The sequence below is a fragment of the Jaculus jaculus genome, chromosome 1 (genome assembly GCF_020740685.1).
Source record: "Jaculus jaculus isolate mJacJac1 chromosome 1, mJacJac1.mat.Y.cur, whole genome shotgun sequence".
Lineage (NCBI taxonomy): Eukaryota > Metazoa > Chordata > Mammalia > Rodentia > Dipodidae > Jaculus > Jaculus jaculus.
Window position 1 is genome coordinate 336,967,409 of NC_059102.1, and position 20,130 is coordinate 336,987,538.

General features: G+C 44.1%; 1 protein-coding gene across 3 annotated transcripts in view; it reads left to right on the plus strand.

Moving 5' to 3' along the window:
- The first annotated feature begins 2,220 nt into the window (after positions 1-2,220).
- Kctd3 (potassium channel tetramerization domain containing 3) overlaps positions 2,221-20,130 on the plus strand; it is a 47,595-nt gene continuing 29,685 nt past the window's right edge. For 2 of the 3 annotated variants that reach the window (XM_045152292.1, XM_045152297.1), the window contains exons 1-9: positions 2,810-2,892; positions 7,488-7,541; positions 8,446-8,491; positions 10,582-10,655; positions 12,211-12,269; positions 12,515-12,595; positions 13,464-13,538; positions 14,351-14,441; positions 16,474-16,664. In XM_045152292.1, the coding sequence (XP_045008227.1) occupies positions 2,810-2,892; positions 7,488-7,541; positions 8,446-8,491; positions 10,582-10,655; positions 12,211-12,269; positions 12,515-12,595; positions 13,464-13,538; positions 14,351-14,441; positions 16,474-16,664 (754 nt within the window). Of the gene's footprint in view, positions 2,411-2,809; positions 2,893-7,487; positions 7,542-8,445; positions 8,492-10,581; positions 10,656-12,210; positions 12,270-12,514; positions 12,596-13,463; positions 13,539-14,350; positions 14,442-16,473; positions 16,665-20,130 lie in introns of those variants that run through there. The other variant, XM_045152306.1, reaches the window with a different exon arrangement.

Here is a 20,130-nt window from a genome sequence, read left to right on the forward strand (position 1 = left end):
TGCCTATACATCTAGATGCATTTCTTATGATTTGAGGCTAATTTCCAGTGCTGGGAGAGCCCTTGGGAGTTATTTTATCCAGTGAATATTGTGTTCCTGGTGTTCTACATTCTTTACATCAATTCTCCACCAGCACAACCAGGAGAAAAGACAGCAGCACCCGTACCGGCTCCGTACATAGTTAAGTTGTTCCAGCTACCACTGGTCACAGTGTGGGGAGCACATTGAGCGCGTGGCGATTTTTAGGTAGCATGAGGAAATTATTAGTGGTAATGGGGTAGGGGAGATGATGCTGGAGCAGGGCTTTTGCTCTCTGTGTGGCCATAAATCAAAATGATATGTTGATAAAACAGCTCTATGGGTAGGATGAAAAGCAGTTTGCAGTTCCTTGTCTAGAAGGTGGCTATGGGTAGAATAAAAATAAGAAGGCTAGAGGGATGGCTTAACAGTTAAAGGTGTTTTTCTGCAAAGCCAAAGGACCCTGGTTCGATTCCTCAGGACCCACGTTAGCCAGATGCACAAGCGGACACACACATCTGGAGTTCATTTGCAGTGGCTGGAGGCCCTGGTGCACCCATTCTCTCTCTCTGTTCTTCTTTCTCTGTCAAATAAATCAATAAAAATAAAATATTAAAAAAGAATTAAAATAAGACCAGATCTCTAGACCAGATCTCTAGTTGAATAGTTAGCTGAGCAGTCCCTCCAATCATAGCAATAATGAGCCATTGTCCCCTCACTTGAAAATGTACTGTGTGTTCTAATCACTAAAGATTTTTTTCTTTTTAAAGACAGCATCAAGTTTGGTAGAAATCAAGGTAAAGAAGCAAGGCTGTGGAAAAGTATGGTAAATATGAACTATGCCAAAATATTCTCAGACAGCTGATTACTGGTGGTTTGAGTAGGTGCCTCTCCCCCCAATAAAGTCATGTGCTTTGAATGTCTGGTCCTCAACTAATGGCAATTTGGGAGGTGGAAGCTTGCTGGAGAAAGTGTGTTACTGGGGTACAGACTTAGGGGTGTTATAGCCAGCTATAACCACAACACATACTAATATTTATGAAAGACTTTTCCTTATTGTTAGTAAATTTAGTAGATAGTCCACTGACTATATTTATACCTTCTATCCTCACCCTGTTTTTTGAGTGTTTATGGTAGGGAAGAAAGCTAGGTGACTCTCCCTGGTATACACTAAGTTACTTATTTCCCTTCCAAAATAAGACAATTTTCTTTCCCATAAGGCCTGATAGCCTGTTCCTGCCTAGTAGTTATCATCCTGCTCAGAGCCACAGCTCTGTGCTAAGTATGCTGGGTGAGTTCAGGGTGGGGGATCAGATCCAGTGAAACTTCCAGTCCTTTCCTCTTTCCAAGGTCTGCTTTTGGAGGGTGATAACTCCTGCAAAGAGTAATTTCCTCTATTGCCTTTTGCAATCTCAAGTCTGTGATTTTATTTTATTTTTTGTTCATTTTTATTTATTTATTTGAGAGTGACAGAGAGAGAGAGAGGCAGATAGAGAGACAGAAAGAGAATGGGCACAACAGGGCTTCCAGCCACTGCAAACGAACTCCAGACGCATGCACTCCCTTGTGCATCTGGCTAACGTGGGTCCTGGGAATGGAGCCTTGAACCAAGGTCCTTAGGCTTCACAGGGAAGCGCTTAACCACTAAGCCATCTCTCCAGCCCAAGTCTGTGATTTTAAAGACTGATGTCAAGGTGCTTATTATTAAAGTCGTACCCCAAACAGTGGGAGTATTAACTCTTAGAGTGGGTAAGAGGATAATAATCATAATAACAATAGCAATAGCATTGTGCCATTTGGTGAATCACTTTAAAAATGAATTTCTAGATCTTCATGGTAAAAGAAAATTATTTCTGGTAATAGTAACTATGTTAATTTCAGGACTTTGTGTCCTCAGTGCTGTTTTAACCTTATCTCCTCTTAAAGTCAGCTCACACTCAGATAGTCCTGAGACAATCTAACTCCATCTACCTGGGTTCCCACCACCGCTTTCCAAGGACTGAACGTCTACAAGGTATATTTTGCTTGGACTGAGGCATTTCTATCTCACCCTCCCTGGCTCAGGGATTACTGTGGAAGATGTGGTGAAAAGAACGTAAGAGCCAAAGGAAGGGGAGGAGGACTTACCGTACGACTCTCTTCAAGACACAAAGTGGCCTTGGTGTTCATGACCTCAGCGTGGCTGAAGCTACCTACACAAGAGCTGCCTGGTAGAAGAGGGAAAAAATGATGACATTAACATAGAAGAGAGACTATTTGGGGAAAAAAGGTGGGCAGGGCAGTTGCTCAGGAGAGTGAGCTTAGACTTGGCTAGCCGCGGTTCTGCCTGGACTTCGGGAGCCAGAGCTCAGGATGAGACGCGGAGGGGCTGGGATGCGCAGCGACCGCCAGGGTAAGTGCAGCCGGGGTTCGCGGGGACAGACCCGCTAAGGTGCACCTTGCCCCGCCCGCGGCGCAGGAGGCTCCGCCCAGGCTCCGTAGGCCACGCCCCTGCTCCGAGCGCGCTGCGGTATTTTGTCCCGCGCGGTTTCCCTTCCTTCCAGGCGGGCTGCGGCGGCCGTCATGGCGGTGGCGGCCGGTCGCAGTAGAGAGGCCCGGGCCGGCCGGGCGGCCTGGAACCCGTGAGCGGTGGAGGCCACGGGGAGCGAAGGGGCCGAGGCGCACGCGGGTCAGCCCCGCGGGGACGGCGGTGGAGGCCCGGCGCCCCGCGCGCTCTCCGGCCGCCGCCGCCCCGCCCGCCCTGCAGCCGCCGCCGGCCCCGGGTTCGGGTTCGGGCCCCGCGGCCGCCGCCATGGCGGGAGGACAGTGCGGCGGCCTCGGCGCGGCGGCGGCCGGCAGCGGCGAGATCGTGCAGTTGAACGTGGGCGGGACCAGGTGAGCGGATGGGCGGCCGCGGGGCTTCGGGCGGGGGGTCCGCGGTGCCGCGGCCGAGGCCTCCCCTTGCTCCCGGCGTCCCGCGGTGCCGCGGCCGCGGCCTTCCCTCCCTCCCGGGGGTCCCGGCGCGGTCCCCGCCGCGTCGGTGCCGAGGCGGAGGCGAGCTGCTTGCAAGGCCGACTCTGATCTCCCGGCGAGCCGTCGGCTCCGGGCGGCCTAGGGATGCCCGCGCGGGCCGAACCGACCCGGAGCTCTTCTTCTCCCTCGGGCCTTCCACTCCCTCTCCCTGCCTTTTATGAAGCTTGCTGGCCGAAACAAGCCGCGTTTGCGGATTTGCCATGACTTATGAGTCATTTTTAGAAAAGGGGGTGTGCCAGCGCTGTGCGCAGAAAAAGGATGGGGAGGCTGATTGTATTAGGCCTGGTATGAGATACCCATGGAATGCAGCGTATTTAGCTAGCTGGGGACTATCATTGCTTTTCATCTTCTGAGACTTTAAATTTGTTCGATTCCCCCGTTTTTAAATGCAAGATGACAGTGAGAAAGCACACTGGTGATAAAACATAAGTTTAACCCCCGAAACTGTTACTGGCTTTCTGAGCGTGCTTCAGATCCTTGCACCAGAAGCTGTGGACTTCATGCAGTGACAACTCCTTTTTCCTCCTGGAAGGCTTTGACAGTTGGAGATGTTGCAACATTATTGCATCGTGTACATACCAGTCATCGTGAAAATTTATATTTTAATGTAAGAAGTGGGCTTTTCCACCTAAAACTACATGAAAATATTCCAGGAAACTGGAGGCACAATGGAATGTCGCACTAAACCATGTGTGCTATTTATTACTAGAATAAAGGAGTTCTTACTGACCCTACTTTGATTTTGATCGCTGTTGATTGCCGACATATTTCCTGTTAAACATTCAGAAGGACATAAGGGTATGATAACATGACGTTGCATTGTTAGTCATTGAATACTGAAAGTGAATGGTTTTTAAAAAGCTGACTTTTGCTAAGAACTGCGGGCCTCAAAATATTAAGTCTTGGAAGACATTAACATTTACTTTATGTTAAATTATGAAACTTGGTTTTATCAGTCTCCAAATTTTTTCTAAGTGATAAGTTTAGTAATAAATACAAAATAAGAATAGTAGTTTGAACAGTTTAGGAAACAGGTGAAAGTTGGAGATTTGAATGAAAAATAAAAGAAAGTACAGCAAGCTTTCGAGTTGTTGCGATAAAATCCTTTATAAAATAAGTAATAACATGGTCTATTAAAAAACACATCAACTCCTTAGTGTTCTCAGACAGTGTTCTAGATTTGACGTGGATTACATGCTCTTGCACTGTTCAGTCATCAGTGTCTTGTACAGCACAGAAAAGGACAGCTACACAGTCACTTACATGGGCAGGGCCACCTGCGTCGCAGTCTTAAAGCTCTGCTGTCAGTACCATTCAAACAAAGTTTATGTTTCATTTAATACTTTGTAGCTAGTTCCAGTTCATTTGAAACTGTTAATACTTAGAAAAAGAACCCCAATATGACATTGTATACAATCATGGAAGTTGTTAATGATAAAGATAAAAAAGAACCCTAATATGACTCAGTATATGGTTTCTGTGGTTATGCACAAGCATGATTTTAGACCTCAGAGGAAGGGCTCACTGATGAACTTTGGAATCATTGTTTCCCCCCGCAGCAGGCTTTAACCTCTGAGGCGCGCACCAACCTGGGGCAAGTTATTGTGTAGTGCCTTGTTAACCTATGTGGATAGACAGTGATCAGACCAGCCTTACAGCTTGATGGAGGAGTTTGAGGTTATAAACATGAGATGCAAGGGTTAGTTCATTGTAAGTAGAAATACTGCATAATCAATTGACTTGGATTGCTCTCAAGTTAGTAGACTCTGCTGTCTTGGAGTCTAATTGGCTGTGTCAATTTCTTGACTCATCCTTTTGCTGTGAGCATCGTTTTCTTGGTACACTATGGGTGGATATGAGGCCAAATTAGAAAATTGTTGGCGTATAACAAACAGTTAAGCTCGTCATGTACTTTAAATGCTTAGTTGTCATGGAGTTCAATTTGGACCTAGTTCAGTTTTTTTCTTCTTGTTTGAAAAAAATATGATTAGGGCTGGAGAGGGTAAGAATCTAATACCTTTGTCCAGAAATTACTAAACACACCTCAAAATAGCAATTTAAGCAACTTCATTGGAATTGACATTGTGGGGGATTTTGTTTTTTAACTGTGGGTTTGAGACTGGGGGTGTAGCCCAGATAGTTGTAGAACTCATCTTCCCACCTCTGCCACCTGAGTGCTGTGATTACAGCCACATACCACCATGCCCAGCTGGATAAGGTGCCTTGAGGTAGATTGGTATACTTCTCTAAGTGGTACACTTTGAACATTTGGAAGATGGTTTGCCAGGGTGGTGGGAATGAAGGTCAGGAGTTGTTAACTATCTTTACTTGAATGAATTTGAATTTGGTGCTTCTGAAACACTGACTTTCTGTGGTCCTTCAGTTCACTATTGACTGGTTTTCTTATATTTTACTAAGTTTTCTTTTTTTATGTTTATTATTAGATGTGGACATATTTTGTATGTAAACATCATATGTTGGTTTTACTAAGTTTTCTATTGCTAGCACTAATCTATATTTCATTTGTTCTTAATAATTTGCTAAAAATGTATGTAGGAAAGAAAACTTGCTATGTTTTCTTAAGCACATTTGTTTGGCTCATATTTATTTATTTATTGTTTTAGAAATATTTATTGGAAAATAGAGAATGGGTGTACCAGGCCTCCTGCCACTGCAAATGAACCCCAGATGCACGTTGCTATTTTGTGCATCTGGTTTTATGTGGGCACCAGGGGATTGAACCCAGGTATGCAGGCGTTGCAAAGAAGCATATTTAACTACTGAGCCATCGCTCCAGTCCAAAGTCTGTTCTGTTTGCTTGTATATTTTGAGACAGGGTCTCAGGTCTGGCTTAGGCTGACCTGGAACTCACCTTGTAGCCCAGGCTGGCCTCAAACTCACTGATGATCCTCCTACTTCAGCCTCCCAAATGCTGGGATTAAAGATGTACACCACTATACCTGGCTCCTTATTTTTTTGAGCCAAAGTCTGACTGGTCTTGGGCTCATTATGTATCCCAGGCTACCTTCAACTTTGCAGTGCGGGAATACTGGAGTGCACTGTAAGCCCATTTATGGTCCTTTCATGATCAGATTGAGTATAGGACCTGTTTAATGACCCCTGGATTATTTATAACCTGTGAAACTAATTGGGGATTAACATCCCTGTCTCAAAAATATATCTTAATGTCGCTTTCATGTAGATATATCTATAATTATTTCACTTTCTTGTAGTCAGCCTGTGGAGTCAGGTTTTTCTTTGTACGTTGTGCTGTTGTGGCTGGGAGGGAAGAAGCAGAGCTGATCTCATTGTGATGAAAAAGCATGCTTGCTAGTAACAGAGTTTCTGTGTAAGGCAGAGGCATGTTCACGGATCAGTATTTGTACTGCTTCTCCTGTTACTGACGAGGAATAGGACAGTACTAAGTGCCGTGTTAAGTGGGCACTATGGTGACATCTGTTTGTCAGCACCTGCTTCATCTGGAAATGTTCTGCTGTAACTATAAAAAGCCACAGATTGTGTAGAATATGCTTGTGTCACTTTGTATAAAACACCAAGTTGAATAAAGTGTGGACCTGGCTGTCACAGCTCATTCAACAAATAGCATTGAGTCTGTGTTAGGTGCCAGGCACTGTGGTATTGCAAAGAATTCTGCGCTTACTGCCAGCTAGTCATTTTTAATAATCACATAGTATTTTGTATGATATTCATTCCTGAAACTAAGCTTGAAAGGGAGTAGTCGTTTATCAAGCAGTGTGTCGTAAGTTCTTGCTGTCTTGGGCTTACCATGTTGAGTGGTGATCCTTGGTGATCATTGCTGTTCTCAAGCGGGTCTGCAGTCCATCTACTACTGTGATTTTATGCTATTTGGAAGATGGGAAGAGGAAATGAGAGGGTAGTCTGAGATGAGCAAGTGGTAAACAGTGTCTGCTTTTTGGATAAACTTCTATACTAGAAAACTTACCTAACTTTGAGTGCATTACTGTGAACTCACAAAGAGATCGTAAAGACTATGTGGAAAAGCCATTGCAGACTATGGGGTTACCCCAAGTAGGATCAGGAAAGATGGATGGAGTATTGGACATGCAAGGAGTGACTGAGCTGGAACGAAGACATGATAGTGAGTCTGAATTGCTCAGTTATAAAGTGGTATGGCTGGAGTTGCAAAACAGTGTGAGAGTGTAGTCTGAAGATAAATTTGAATGTTCTACTGAGAAGTTGGGAATTGTTGTGATAAGGTAAAACAAGTAGTGTCTTAGGAAAGATGTGGTAAAGAATTATCTGATTTTGCTGAGGTACTTGAATGTAGTAAAATTTAACGATAGTAAATATAATTGATAGAGATATAATTATCTAACAGCTTGTATATGTCATTAACTAGAATTTTGAAGCAAGTTGACTAGTATTGAGATTGTAAATTATGTTCTTATTATAATATTGAGTATTTTCAATTGCAGATTCAGTACCTCAAGACAAACTCTTATGTGGATTCCAGATTCTTTTTTTTCCAGGTAATTTATGTAATTGCTATATTATATTATTATATGTTTATTTTCCAAATTAGAATTTGCCTTGTCAGTTAAATCCTTTCCTTTCCTTTCCTTCCCTCCCCTCCCCTCCCCTCCCCTCCCCTCCCCTCCCCTCCCCTCCCCTCCCCTCCCCTCCCCTCCCCTCCCCTCCCCTCCCCTCCCCTCCCCTCCCCTCCCCTCCCCTCCCCTCCCCTCCCCTCCCCTCCCCTCCCCTCCCCTCCCCTCCCCTCCCCTCCCCTCCCCTCCCCTCCCCTCCCCTCCCCTGGTGGCAAGATTTTATTTTTTGAATAAAAAATGTGAGCTCTTTAGTTAGATCTTTTTCTTACTTTATACTTTTGAGACATTGAGACAGTCTTCTGCTATTTAACCCAGTCTAGCTTCACTCCTCTGCCTCCTGCCTCAGTTCCAAGAGTTGGAATGACAGGCATATACTGTCAAGCTTGGTCAAAATGGAGACTTTTTTTTTGTTTTGTTTTAAGTTGAAGACAAAGATTTTTTAATTTTTTTTTTCGAGGTAGGGTTTCACTCTAGTCTAGGCTGACCTGGAATTCACTCTGTATTCTCAGGGTGGCCTTGAACTCACAGTGGTCCTCCTGCCTCTGCCTCCGGAGTGCTGAGATTAAAGGCATGTGCCACCATGCCCGGCGATTTTTTTTTTTTTTTTAATTGGTCTTTGTCGCCTGACAAAGAAGTTTTACAGGTTCAGATTTTAAAAACTAACTCAGGCATGGTGGTGTACACCTTTAATCCCAGTTCTTAGGAGGCAGAGGTAGGAGAATCACTGTGAGTTTGAGGCCACCCTGAGAGTACATAGGGAATTCTAGGCCCTGCCTTGAAAAACCAAAAAAACAAACAACTAATTTTAGCTTACTTTGCTGGCTTTTAGTTTGCTGAGTGGAAGAATTTCAACACTTCGAGATGAAACTGGTGCTGTGAGTATCTAAGTTCAGTAATTAATGCTTAAAATTTTTAGTCCTTATATAGTAAGTCTATGACAAGAGAACTTACCTTTTAATCACTACATGAAAGAAGCATGAGACAGAACTCAGGTTTTAAATAACTACTACATGAAAGGAGTATGCATGTATCTCTCTGTGTGTATGCATGTGTTTGTAAATATGTGATGTATGTATGTATATATATATCCATGTATAGTTGTTCTTTTTTTTTTTTATTTGAGAGCGACAGACACAGAGAGAAAGACAGATAGAGGGAGAGAGAGAGAATGGGCACGCCAGGGCTTCCAGCCTCTGCAAACAAACTCCAGATGCGTGCGTCCCCTTGTGCATCTGGCTAACGTGGGACCTGGGGAACCGAGCCTCGAACTGGGGTCCTTAGGCTTCACAGGCAAGCGCTTAACCGCTAAGCCATCTCTCCAGCCCTAGTTGTTCTTTTTTAATTATTATTTATTTATTTGAGAGAGAGAAAGATACAGGAGGACAGAGAAGAGAGAAAGAGAATGGGTGTACTAGGGCCTCCAGCCACTGCAAACGAACTCCAGACATGTGTGACCACTTGTGCATCTGGCTAATGTGGGTTCTGGGGAATCGAACCAGGGTCCTTTGGGTTTGCAGGCAAGCACCTTAACCACTAAGCCATTTCTCCAGTCCCCATGTATAGTAGTTTTTAACTGGAAAGAGAACTTTTTTTTTTGAGACAAGCCCAGTGGGCTGGCTTTTTTTTTCCGCCTAAGAGAGGCAGAGAAAGGATTGGTGCACCAGGGCCTCCAGCCACTGCTATCAAACTCCAGGTGCATGTGCCCCTTGTGTGCATGTGCAACAACATATCTTGTGTCACTGTGTCTGGCTTATGTGGGACCTAGAGAGTTGAACATGAGTCCTTAGTCTTCTCAGGCAAGCTCTTGAAGTGCTAAGCCATGTCTCCAGCCCTGGAAAGAGAACTTTGAGCAGAAAGCACTGTATAGAGCAGTGTTAGGTGCTCTCAGGGTCACAGCAGTTGCAGGTTGTGAGCTCACATTGAAAACTGAAGACATAGCTCTGTAATAATTGATACTTTTAACGTTCAGTGCACAAATACAACTAAGAGAATAGCTTACTAATGGAATGAGGAGAGGTTGCAGATGAGCTAAGTACTGCATGTTCTAATTTTGGAGAATAACCTTATGACTTGTAAAGCAGTGGTATGTGAAGAAATAAATGCCTGTAAATTGTTAAAAAAAATCAAAAATTGGTTTATGGGCTGGGCAGATGGCTCAGTGGTTTTAAAGGTGCTTGTTTGCAAAGCCTGCTTGCCTGGGGTTCATTCCCTAGCAACCCACATAAAGCTGGATGCAAAGTGGCGCATGCATCTGGAGTTCATTTGTAGCAGAATTGTAGAGATGCTGGTGCACATGGATGCACATGCACACATATGCAAATAAATATATAAAAAAAAAGTTACAAAGTAGTTTAGGTGCTTCCCAATGTTCCTATGTGCCCAGCTCCATTAGATAACTGGCATCAGTTCCCGTGCCAGCTCACAGAAGTAGTCTGGAGGCAGCAAGGAGGCCAGTGAGGGCTATTTAGAGAGATTTTAGGTACAGTAAGGTAGCAGCAATACAGACATGTTCATCTGAAATTATCTTTAAAATTCTTCATTGTAACTACCCTTCCCAGATCCTGAGGAGATTGAGCTAGTGAAAGAGTAGTGAAAGTGCTGTGAGAATAGTGTTCTTCCTTCGTGTTGACTGGGGACAGAATGTTGAAGGTATTAAGGGGAAAAGACTATTTTATTTAGAAAAAAATGTTTTTATTTATTTGTAAGGAGAGAGGGGGAGGGCAAAGGAGAAGAAAGGAAGGGAGGGAGAAGAGAGACATGGACAGAATGGGTATGAGAAGGCCTCCAGCTCTTCTCCCCCCAAACAAACTCCAGATGTATGTGCTACTTTGTGCATCTGGGTTTATGTAGGTACTGGGGAATCCAGCCTGGTTTGTTATGCTTTGCAGGCAAGCACCTTTTGCTGAACCATCTCTCCAGCCCAAAATGTTTAATTTTTAATATGAAAGTGTCTTTTTACTTGTAGATATTTATTGATAGAGATCCGGCAGCATTTGCCCCCATTTTAAATTTTCTTCGGACAAAAGAACTAGACTTAAGGTAAGAAGCTCATCTTTTCTAAAATAAATTTTTGCTGACAGCTCTATGTTTTGAATATATTTCATAAGGATAATAGCATTTTCCTTCCAAGACTTTTTGTTTATTTATTTATTTGCCAGAAAAGAGGGGGAGGGAGGGAGGAAGGGAGGGAGAGAGAGAGAATGGGTGAGCCAGGGCATCCAGCCACTGCCAACGGACTCCAGACGCATGTGCCCCTTGTACATCTGGCTAACGTGGGTCCTGGGAAACCGAACCAGGGTCTTTTGGCTTTGCAGGCTAATGCCTTAACCACTAAGCCATCCTTCCAGCCTGTCCTTCCAAGACTTTTTAAATTGACATGTTTGTCCACACAGGATTTTACTTAGATACATGCATACATTGTATAGTAATCAGAGCATGGTAGTTAGCATTTCCATCTCTTCATAGTGTCATTTCTGCATGTTGGAAATGTTCAAGCTACTCTGTAGTTAATTTGAAATATCTAATTTTAATTATAGATCATAGCTGTCCTCTTGTGACATTTAACATTAGCTCTACTTCTCCCAACTGTGTTTTATTGTCTGTTACCTACTTTCTTACCGTCCCCTATAGTTCAGCCTCCTAAAAGTCTCTGTGATCTCAATCTGCTCTGTGCTTCTGTGTGATCAATGTTTTTAGATTCTATAGAGAAGACAGTAGCCCTTTAGTTAAACTCCGACCAACCAGGCCACTTGCACCTCGCTCTTTACAGCTCACCCAGCAGCTCCTCCAGCACATTCCCTGCCTCTTGTCCTTCCATCTAATTTTTCATAGTGCAGCCAAAATTGTCTTCTAAAAGTAGGGGTCTGACTAGGTTGCTGCTCTGCTTTAAACTCTTATTTAATAGGTCAAATAGGACTTGTCACTCACAATTTTGGATTTGGTCTTATTTGTCCATATTTTGGCTTGTGCTTAATTCCTCTTACCACACTTTTAACCCCATGGCCTTCACACTGATGACTTTAAGGATCTTTACTGCATCTGACTGAAGGAGTTTTTGGAGTTTCTGTACTGCTTGTGTGTGTGTGTGTGTGTGTGTGTGTGTATGCATGCTGTCATACCCTTTTTCTCTATCTGCCTCTCTTGCTCTCTCAAATAGATAAATAAATAAAATATTAAAAACATGGTGCTAGGTCAGATGTAAACCAGGCTTGTAGGGAGGTAAAACTAGGTATGGAAATACTCAAGATAGCACTTTACAAGCAGTCCAGTCACCAGAAGAGTCTGTCTGCGCTGATTGTCTACTCAGGCTCTTCTTGCACCACTTGTTTTTGCTTTAGAACCCTAGTCCCTCATTTACTCACCCAAATCATCTAAATACATGGTATGAAAAAATACCAAATGTTTTTGATCATGTGCATTTTTTAGCTCAGACTTGGCAAATAATAAATGGTACTGGAAAGCAACGTTAGGAGGAAAGTAAGTTTTCAGTTTTTAGGACCTTTTTCTTGTTAAGAACCTGTACTTACCCCTTTACTTCCAATGTCAGTCTACGTTGCCAGTGTTGAACTTACACCTGCCATTTGCTTCTTTGCAGGGGAGTGAGTATTAATGTTCTCAGGCACGAAGCAGAGTTTTATGGGATCACCCCATTAGGTATGTGCTCCTCTCACGATTGAACTTGCCTGAATTAGATGTGTCTTCTGTCAGGTCCCAATTTTTCATGGAATAGTTCAGTGCTTAGTTTCTGAGGATTTTCATGGTAAGAAGATACTGTCAGCTCTGATTTAACTTAAATCTCTTCTTTCTTTTCATGTTTTCTTGAACTAGAGAAAATAAAGATGGAGAAGTGTTTTTCTGTTTGCATGTACCCTTGACCGTTTGCTTTGCCATGTTTTCAGTAAGAAGGCTTCTCTTGTGTGAGGAACTGGAGCGCTCATCCTGTGGCAGTGTACTGTTTCATGGCTACCTGCCCCCGCCAGGTATTTCCCCTTGAATTTGTTCAGTTGTTTATTAAAAGTCTGTTTTTTCCTTTTTCTAAAATATTAAGGAAGTACAAACCTAAATTGGAAGCATTATTATTTATTTATTTTTGGTTTTTCAAGATAAGGTCTCATTCTAACCCAGGTTGGCCTGGAATTCAATGTGTAGTCTCAGGGTAGCTTTGAACTCACAATTATCCTCCTACCTTTGCCTCCCAAGTGCTTGGATTAAAAGTGTGCACCACCATGCCTAGCACTATTTCTTGACTGCTGAGTTTCTGTAAGTCTGAAAAGAGTAAGAACTTTAGCTTTTACAAAAGTGAGCGCATACTATATGTGCATGTTGTAGAGCAGTTTTGGACAAACCTTTTCTGTGGTGGGCAGATAAACTTTGTGAGTCAGAAGATCTTGGCAGTCACTCAACTCTGGCACATGCACACCATCTAATACCAGCCTATACACTGAGGAGGGGCTGTCAGGCAGTCTTCTATATGGAGAACAGCAGGAGCTCTGCAGAGGTGGACCAGTGTCACCTTTATACCACTTAAATGGCCTGTGGTAACAGGTTCTCCCATTTGAAAGTATGGGGAAATCCATCCGAAAGCAGGTGACTTAGGACATAGCACTGGTGACACATGGGCACAACCGTAAACCTAGGTGGGTCAGTGCAAGTAGGGGTAATGTGACACACCTTCGTCCTATTTATTGTAAATACTATAACAAATGCCAGAAATCTGTTGTTTGTGTTTTGTTATTTTGCTCTTTAAATTGTAGTGATTTGCAATAACTTACAATATTAGAAGATCATTTCCCATCTTTGTGTTTCTCTGTTACAGTTAATATCTACATAACCTTGTCTCCTTTGTAGGCATTCCTAGTCGTAAAGTGAACAACACAGCGAGGTCCTCTGCTGCTGTTAGGACTGGGCTGTCTGCTGCTGAAGGTGAAGTGGGGGCCCTGAACCCTGCCTGTTCTCCCTGGAGCTGGGAAGGGTCTGTTAGGCTGGGTGAGAAAAGACCATGTGAAAAGAAAGAGGAAAATGCATGTTTTAGTTTGCAGTAATGTGCTTTTTGCTCTCTTTTTTTGTTGGAATTCTGGAGCTGAATGCAAGGGCTTACATGCCAGACAATTGCTATAGTTCTGAGCCGCACTGCTGGCCCTTTCTCTTGTCTTTTTTTTTTTTTTAATTTTTTTTAAAAATTTTTTATTTATTTGAGAGCGACAGACACAGAAAGAAAGACAGATAGAGGGGGAGAGAGAGAATGGGCGCGCCAGGGCTTCCAGCCTCTGCACACGAACTCCAGACGCGTGCGCCCCCTTGTGCATCTGGCTAACGTGGGACCTGGGGAACCGAGCCTCGAACCGGGGTCCTTAGGCTTCACAGGCAAGCGCTTAACCGCTAAGCCATCTCTCCAGCCCTTTTTTTAAATCCGTATGTATCATTTATATCTTGGAAAGTCTCAATTAACATTTTAATTTAAAATATTATATGATCCTTTCAGAAAAGGGTTGACAGTTTTTCTGTTTAGGTCCAGATATTAAATTAAAATTTTAGGTTTCCTTAGCTATATGATTTGGCAGAGCTGTGTAAGTGCCTGGTATTGTGAGGCATGATAGACAACATATAAACAAATGAAAGTGCTGTATTCTGACCACCTTTAATCAAAACAGGCAGATAAATAAATTTGATCAGTGGGCCACAGCTTGCCAGCCCCAATTTTAGAATGTAAAATATTTCTTTCCTCTAATCAACAGGATTTCCGGTGGATCCACGAAAGGTGCTGATAGTAGCTGGCCACCACAACTGGATCGTAGCTGCCTATGCTCATTTTGCTGTGTGCTACAGGTGCTGTGTGGTCAGCAGTGCTGTGTTGTTGAATATTTGTATTTGAGACAGGAAGGGGGAAGTACGGGCTCACTGGGGCCTCCTGCTACTGCATATGAGCTCCAGACACATGTGCCACTTGGTGTGTTGAACTTTATGTGGGTATTCAAATCCAGGCTGTCTGTCTTTACAAGCAAGTGCCTTTAACCACTGAGCCATCTCTCTACCTTCTTTGTTTTTTATTTTGAGTGTAGTTTTAATAATTGATTCTACATTTAGTCTAGAGAGCTGTTCTTTCAGCTGTCATTTTTTTTACTATATATTTCACATATTTTTGTATCATTTGCTTACAATTTAGCATTTTCTTGGATGTCTAATATAATAAATGTTGCTGGTAGTTACGTCTTCAGTGTTTCCCAGACAATATAAGCTATGATTTGGCTGAGCTGTCTTGATGTTATTCTTACTCTATATTTTGACTCATTTAGCTATTGAGTTAAATGACACTAGGTAGGATTATTAATGTGGGCTCAATAATGCCATTCAGAGTTAGTCTTGTACTTGAGTGGAGGAGAGTAAGACTCTCCACGGGCCATGACTACCACCTTGTTGGAGGAAGTAGTGCAGCGTAGGATGAGCAGAGTGGTGTACTTTATTGTCTGTTCTGCGAGCATCTTTCCTACATAGTGGTTTGCTTTATAGACTAGACGGAGGGAGTTAGGACTCTCTTCTTCAAGTCTCTGGATATCAGAGGACATGCTCGTGGTATATAGCACAGTACGGAACACAAAAGTGCTTGTAACTTACTGCCTTATATTATGATCCCATACAGCTGCCCTGCCTAGCTTTCTCTCCACTTCGGCTTTGACTGGTTCATTTTGAGGGTGTTTTGTAGGTTTATAAGTTTTATTATTAAATAGTTTAGAAGTGGGTTTTTGGACGATTATTTTGTGCATTAATTTTATATGAAGTAAGATGATTTGTTAAGGAATTTTTTTGAGTGTCATTTTGAATTTGCCTTCATAAGAATCTGAAGTGAAAAGGCTTTTGTGTTTTGGGTGTTTCAGTATTCTTTCTTTCTTTCTTAATTGACAAGTTATTCCGATAGTGGTGAAATGTTTGTGATGATTATCCAGGGGTAATAGGCTTCATAATGGCACAGCAATGCTTATTCATAGCTATGATGTAAAATTACTTAGTTATAAATATATGAAGGCTTGCTATAATCATAGAATACATCTCTGAAAGACTTAAGCTTACATAGAGTAGAAAAAATTATTTAAAAATTGAGAACTTGGCATAATAGTGTGTGCCCATAGTGTACTCCCAAGTTTCAGGAGGCTGAGGCAGGAAGAGTGTGACTTGGAAGTCAGGCCATCCTAAGCTACATAGTAAGAACTAGACTCACAAATACCCCACTTACACAAAGAGAGGAAAAGAAAAAAAAAAACACAGAAAAAAATGGACAGCAATGTTTACTGGGAAAGTTTACATATACATTAGCTCTTGTATCTAGTGAACCAGTACTACAAAGTTTTGCCATTAGGCCTTAATAAACCAGTCTTCAGAGACCACCTCACTCTGTGTTCGTTTAATTATTCTGAGGTATTGAGTTATAATGTATGTGGTTCACTTTCTAGTTTGCCAGAGGAGACAATAATTTGAAATGTAGAAAAAGGTAGGTTCATTGCATGCCATTCCAGCTAGGAATAGCTTGAAAGTGATTAATGATGGAAAAGAGAAAATTTCCATAAAAATTTCTGATTTTTGTTGACTGTTTTCTTACCCATGGAAAATAACAGTAGGAGTTTTGTGGAGAAATAAGACACATGACCCCTCTTTTTTGACATAGTAAAATATTTTGTAGGAATTTAGTCATACCTGGGAGAAATACAGTACCCTGGTCTCTTAAGTGGCCATGTGTCCTTTGTATATTTATCTAAGATCAGAAATAATGATCTATCTTTGTAATTGATATATCAAGACCATTTAACCTTGAATGAATGTAAAGATGGATGGTAGCTAGTGATTTTTGTCTACTCTTTCTCAACAGAATCAAAGAATCTTCAGGATGGCAGCAAGTGTTTACAAGCCCCTATTTGGATTGGACTATTGAACGAGTGGCGTTAAATGCAAAGGTGGTTGGAGGTCCCCATGGAGACAAGGACAAGATGGTGGCCGTTGCCTCGGAGAGTAGCATCATCCTGTGGAGTGTCCAGGACGGGGGGAGTGGAAGTGAGATAGGTAGGAGCTCTTGTTTGCACGCATTCGCCTGCTTCTTAGTTCGCCACAGTTGTGGTTCAGTGGTAATAAGACTTGCCGTGCCTTGTTGGGCGAGGGGAAGGCGCTGTGAGCAGAGGTGAGCGTCCGGCAGTTTGCTGTGACTGACACTGAGCCGTCAGCGCTGCTCCTGCTTCCCCTGCGGCTGTCTGTCGGGTCTTCACTTCTCGTGCTGCTGCCGGTGGGGTGAGTCACGTTCCTGCTGCTCATTACTGCTGCTTCTGTGCCCAGTTTTCTCCAGCGTTTGGACTTAGTGACTGTTAAACACTCTTAAAATGTTACTCAGGAACAGAGTCTCTGTGTCGGTTATTGTCTATTGATACTTAACTTTATTAGAAGTTTGACATGAAGCTTATAAATGCTAGTTAACTTAAAATGACCACCACAAAATATGTAACATTTTTAATGAAAAGTAGTTGTTTTCCAAAAAATGCAGTTGTGAGAGGTATGGTACTGGTTGTAGTTTTCTGTCTCCGCGCATTTTTTGACTTCTGCTGTCTTTCTCTGCACTCGTCCGCTGTGGCGCGCTGCTCTGGTTGCAGTACGTGAAGACAGGCCGGCCTGCGACGTAGGGAGCTGGGAAATGACGTCAGTAGTTTCTTCAGGCAGTTGTGGGTATTATTGGGTCCTGCACCAACGTTTCTGAAGTCCTATCAGTGAACATTGTTACGATCCATCAGTCGGGCTGGTGCTTGAACTGGTCTTGTTTGCAGGCATGATGCTGTCACCTCCCTGTCATCTGGAAAATGCTGGCTTACCAGGTTGTGCTGAACTTCCAGGTGCTCGCTGCGTGTTAAATGATGCCATTAACGCTGGTCCTTGAACCTAACTGCAGCTTCGAGGGTGTTGCACCACAAAGGAGCATTTAACTATTCAGATGTACTGGGGCCAGGGCACAAGTACGCTCTTAGTGGTGCCTCATGGCCTGCTCCCCTGCTTCGATCAGGTTTTATCTGACACAGAAGGTGCTCATCCCTGATACTTTCCTCCCTCCTGCTCATGTCTGTCAAGCTGCCAAGTAACAAAGGCAGGTAATACATTGTTCATTCACAGAGTCACTCTGTCATGGAAAAGTGGTGCTGCCGCCGCCTCTAAGACTGCCTTTATCCAGCAGGCATTCCGTGTGTGGTCTGCTCCAGGCTCTCCGAGTCTCTCTGCAGTTGGTGGCATTTCTCTAGCCAGATTTATGCCATAATTTAGGCTGTGTATTAGTTACTTTTTTCCTTGCCTTTGTGCAAAGATTCCTGACAAAAGCACCTTAAAGAATAAGGGTTTATTGTGGCTCACACTTTGAGAGGTCCGTCCTGGCAAGGGACGGCGTGGTGCTAAGAATGGCTTTAGCTGCAGTGTGGCCACAGGAATGTCCCGCTGCAGTCAGAGGTGGAAGGAGAGCAATGCCTGTGCTCAGTGCGCTTCCTGTTCATTCAGTCCAGACGCCAGCTTATGGGATGGTGCCGCCCACATTCGGGGTGGTGGGGAAAAGCCATGTGATTTCAGGCCCAGTCAGCTTCACACGAAGATTCACTATTGCACCTGAAGCTGCTTCACTGGCTCTTCCATTTCTAGTTTGAAACTTAGTCTCAATTTTAGCTGGTTCAGAGTCTGTCATATTTTGATCTTAAATACTTAATTTTCTTTGTGTATATGTAGAAATGTGTATTTGGACCCAGTGAGCCCTAGACAGCTAAGAGACCCAATTTTTGTATGTGTCTGTTTTTGCACTACATATTCTGGAATAACTCCAATGCTGGCCATACCCATTTTTCCATCTCTGACTAAACATGGGTGCACAAAAGAAAGGTACACATCAAAAATAGTACTTGTTCTCAAGAGGGCTTAAATGCATCCAGCAATCCCACTGTATTATCCTTGTCAGTTCTCTCTTTTTCTTTCTCCCTGAATTTATATTCATTTTCTTATCATTGAAAAAATGGAATCACAAGAGATTTTTCTCTAAGGTCTTACCATTACCTTTTCATCCTTGTGCGTTAGTTCTTATATCCTGTGTTCTCTTTTCTTGTGTATGTTCATATGTGGGTTGGGTGTCCATATATGTGTGAAGGCCAGAGGACAAAGTTGGGTCAGGAGCAGCCACCTGCCATTTTTGTGACAGGGTTTCTTATTGGCCTGCAACTCAGTAATTAGGCCAGACTGGTGGCCATTGAGTGTCAGGGGTCCTCCTGTCACTACCTCCCAGTCCTGGGGTTACGGGCTGCACCACGCCTGGCTGTCACATGGGTCCTGGGGTTACGGCTGCACCAGGCCTGGCCGTCACATGGGTCCTGGGGTTACGGCTGCACCAGGCCTGGCCGTCACATGGGTCCTGGGGTTACGGCTGCACCAGGCCTGGCCGTCACATGGGTCCTGGGGTTACGGCTGCACCAGGCCTGGCCGTCACATGGGTGCTGGGGTTGCGGCTGCACCAGGCCTGGCCGTCACATGGGTGCTGGGGTTACGGCTGCACCAGGCCTGGCCGTCACATGGGTCCTGGGGTTACGGCTGCACCAGGCCTGGCCGTCACATGGGTGCTGGGGTTACGGCTGCACCAGGCCTGGCCGTCACATGGGTCCTGGGGTTACGGCTGCACCAGGCCTGGCCGTCACATGGGTGCTGGGGTTACGGCTGCACCAGGCCTGGCCGTCACATGGGTGCTGGGGTTACGGCTGCACCAGGCCTGGCCGTCACATGGGTGCTGGGGTTACGGGCTGCACCAGGCCTGGCCATCACATGGGTCCTGGCCGTCACATGAGTCCTGGCCGTCACATGGGTCCTGGGGTTACGGCTGCACCAGGCCTGGCCGTCACATGGGTCCTGGGGTTACGGGCTGCACCAGGCCTGGCCGTCACATGGGTGCTGGGGTTACGGGCTGCACCAGGCCTGGCTTTTACCTGAGTGCTGAGAGCTGGATGCATGTGCTTGTGTGTGCGGGTCAGTACTTTACTGAGCATCTCTCCAGCCCCTCCTGTGTTCTCTCTCGCCTCCCTGTCCCCATTATCTCCTCTTAGGTGAGGCCAGCTTCTTCAGTGTGTACTCTTTCCTCCTCTCATCCACTCGTTGGAGTGCCCCAGAGCTCAGCCCTTAGAGTCCACCTTTCCATTTCTCAGGTGTAATCATTTGCTTGACCGCTCCTAGGGCTTGGCATATTTGAGTATGGAACTATGCAACCTGTTAGAATGAGAATGCAGAGCAGGATTAGCCTAGAGGGAAGACATGTTGGTTAAAGTCTAGAGGAAACTTGGACAGGCTTCCAAGCATTTTCTTCTAGGAGGGTCTCCTAGGATGGGTTGATTCCTCCAGTGTCATATTGAGAGGCTCATGTGACGTGTCTGCTAGAGAAGCTGGAGGCTATGCATGCAGACACGCGGTAAGATTGCAGAGTCTCAGAAGGAAAGCAGGTGTTCACTGTCATGCCCAGTGTGCACGCACGCTG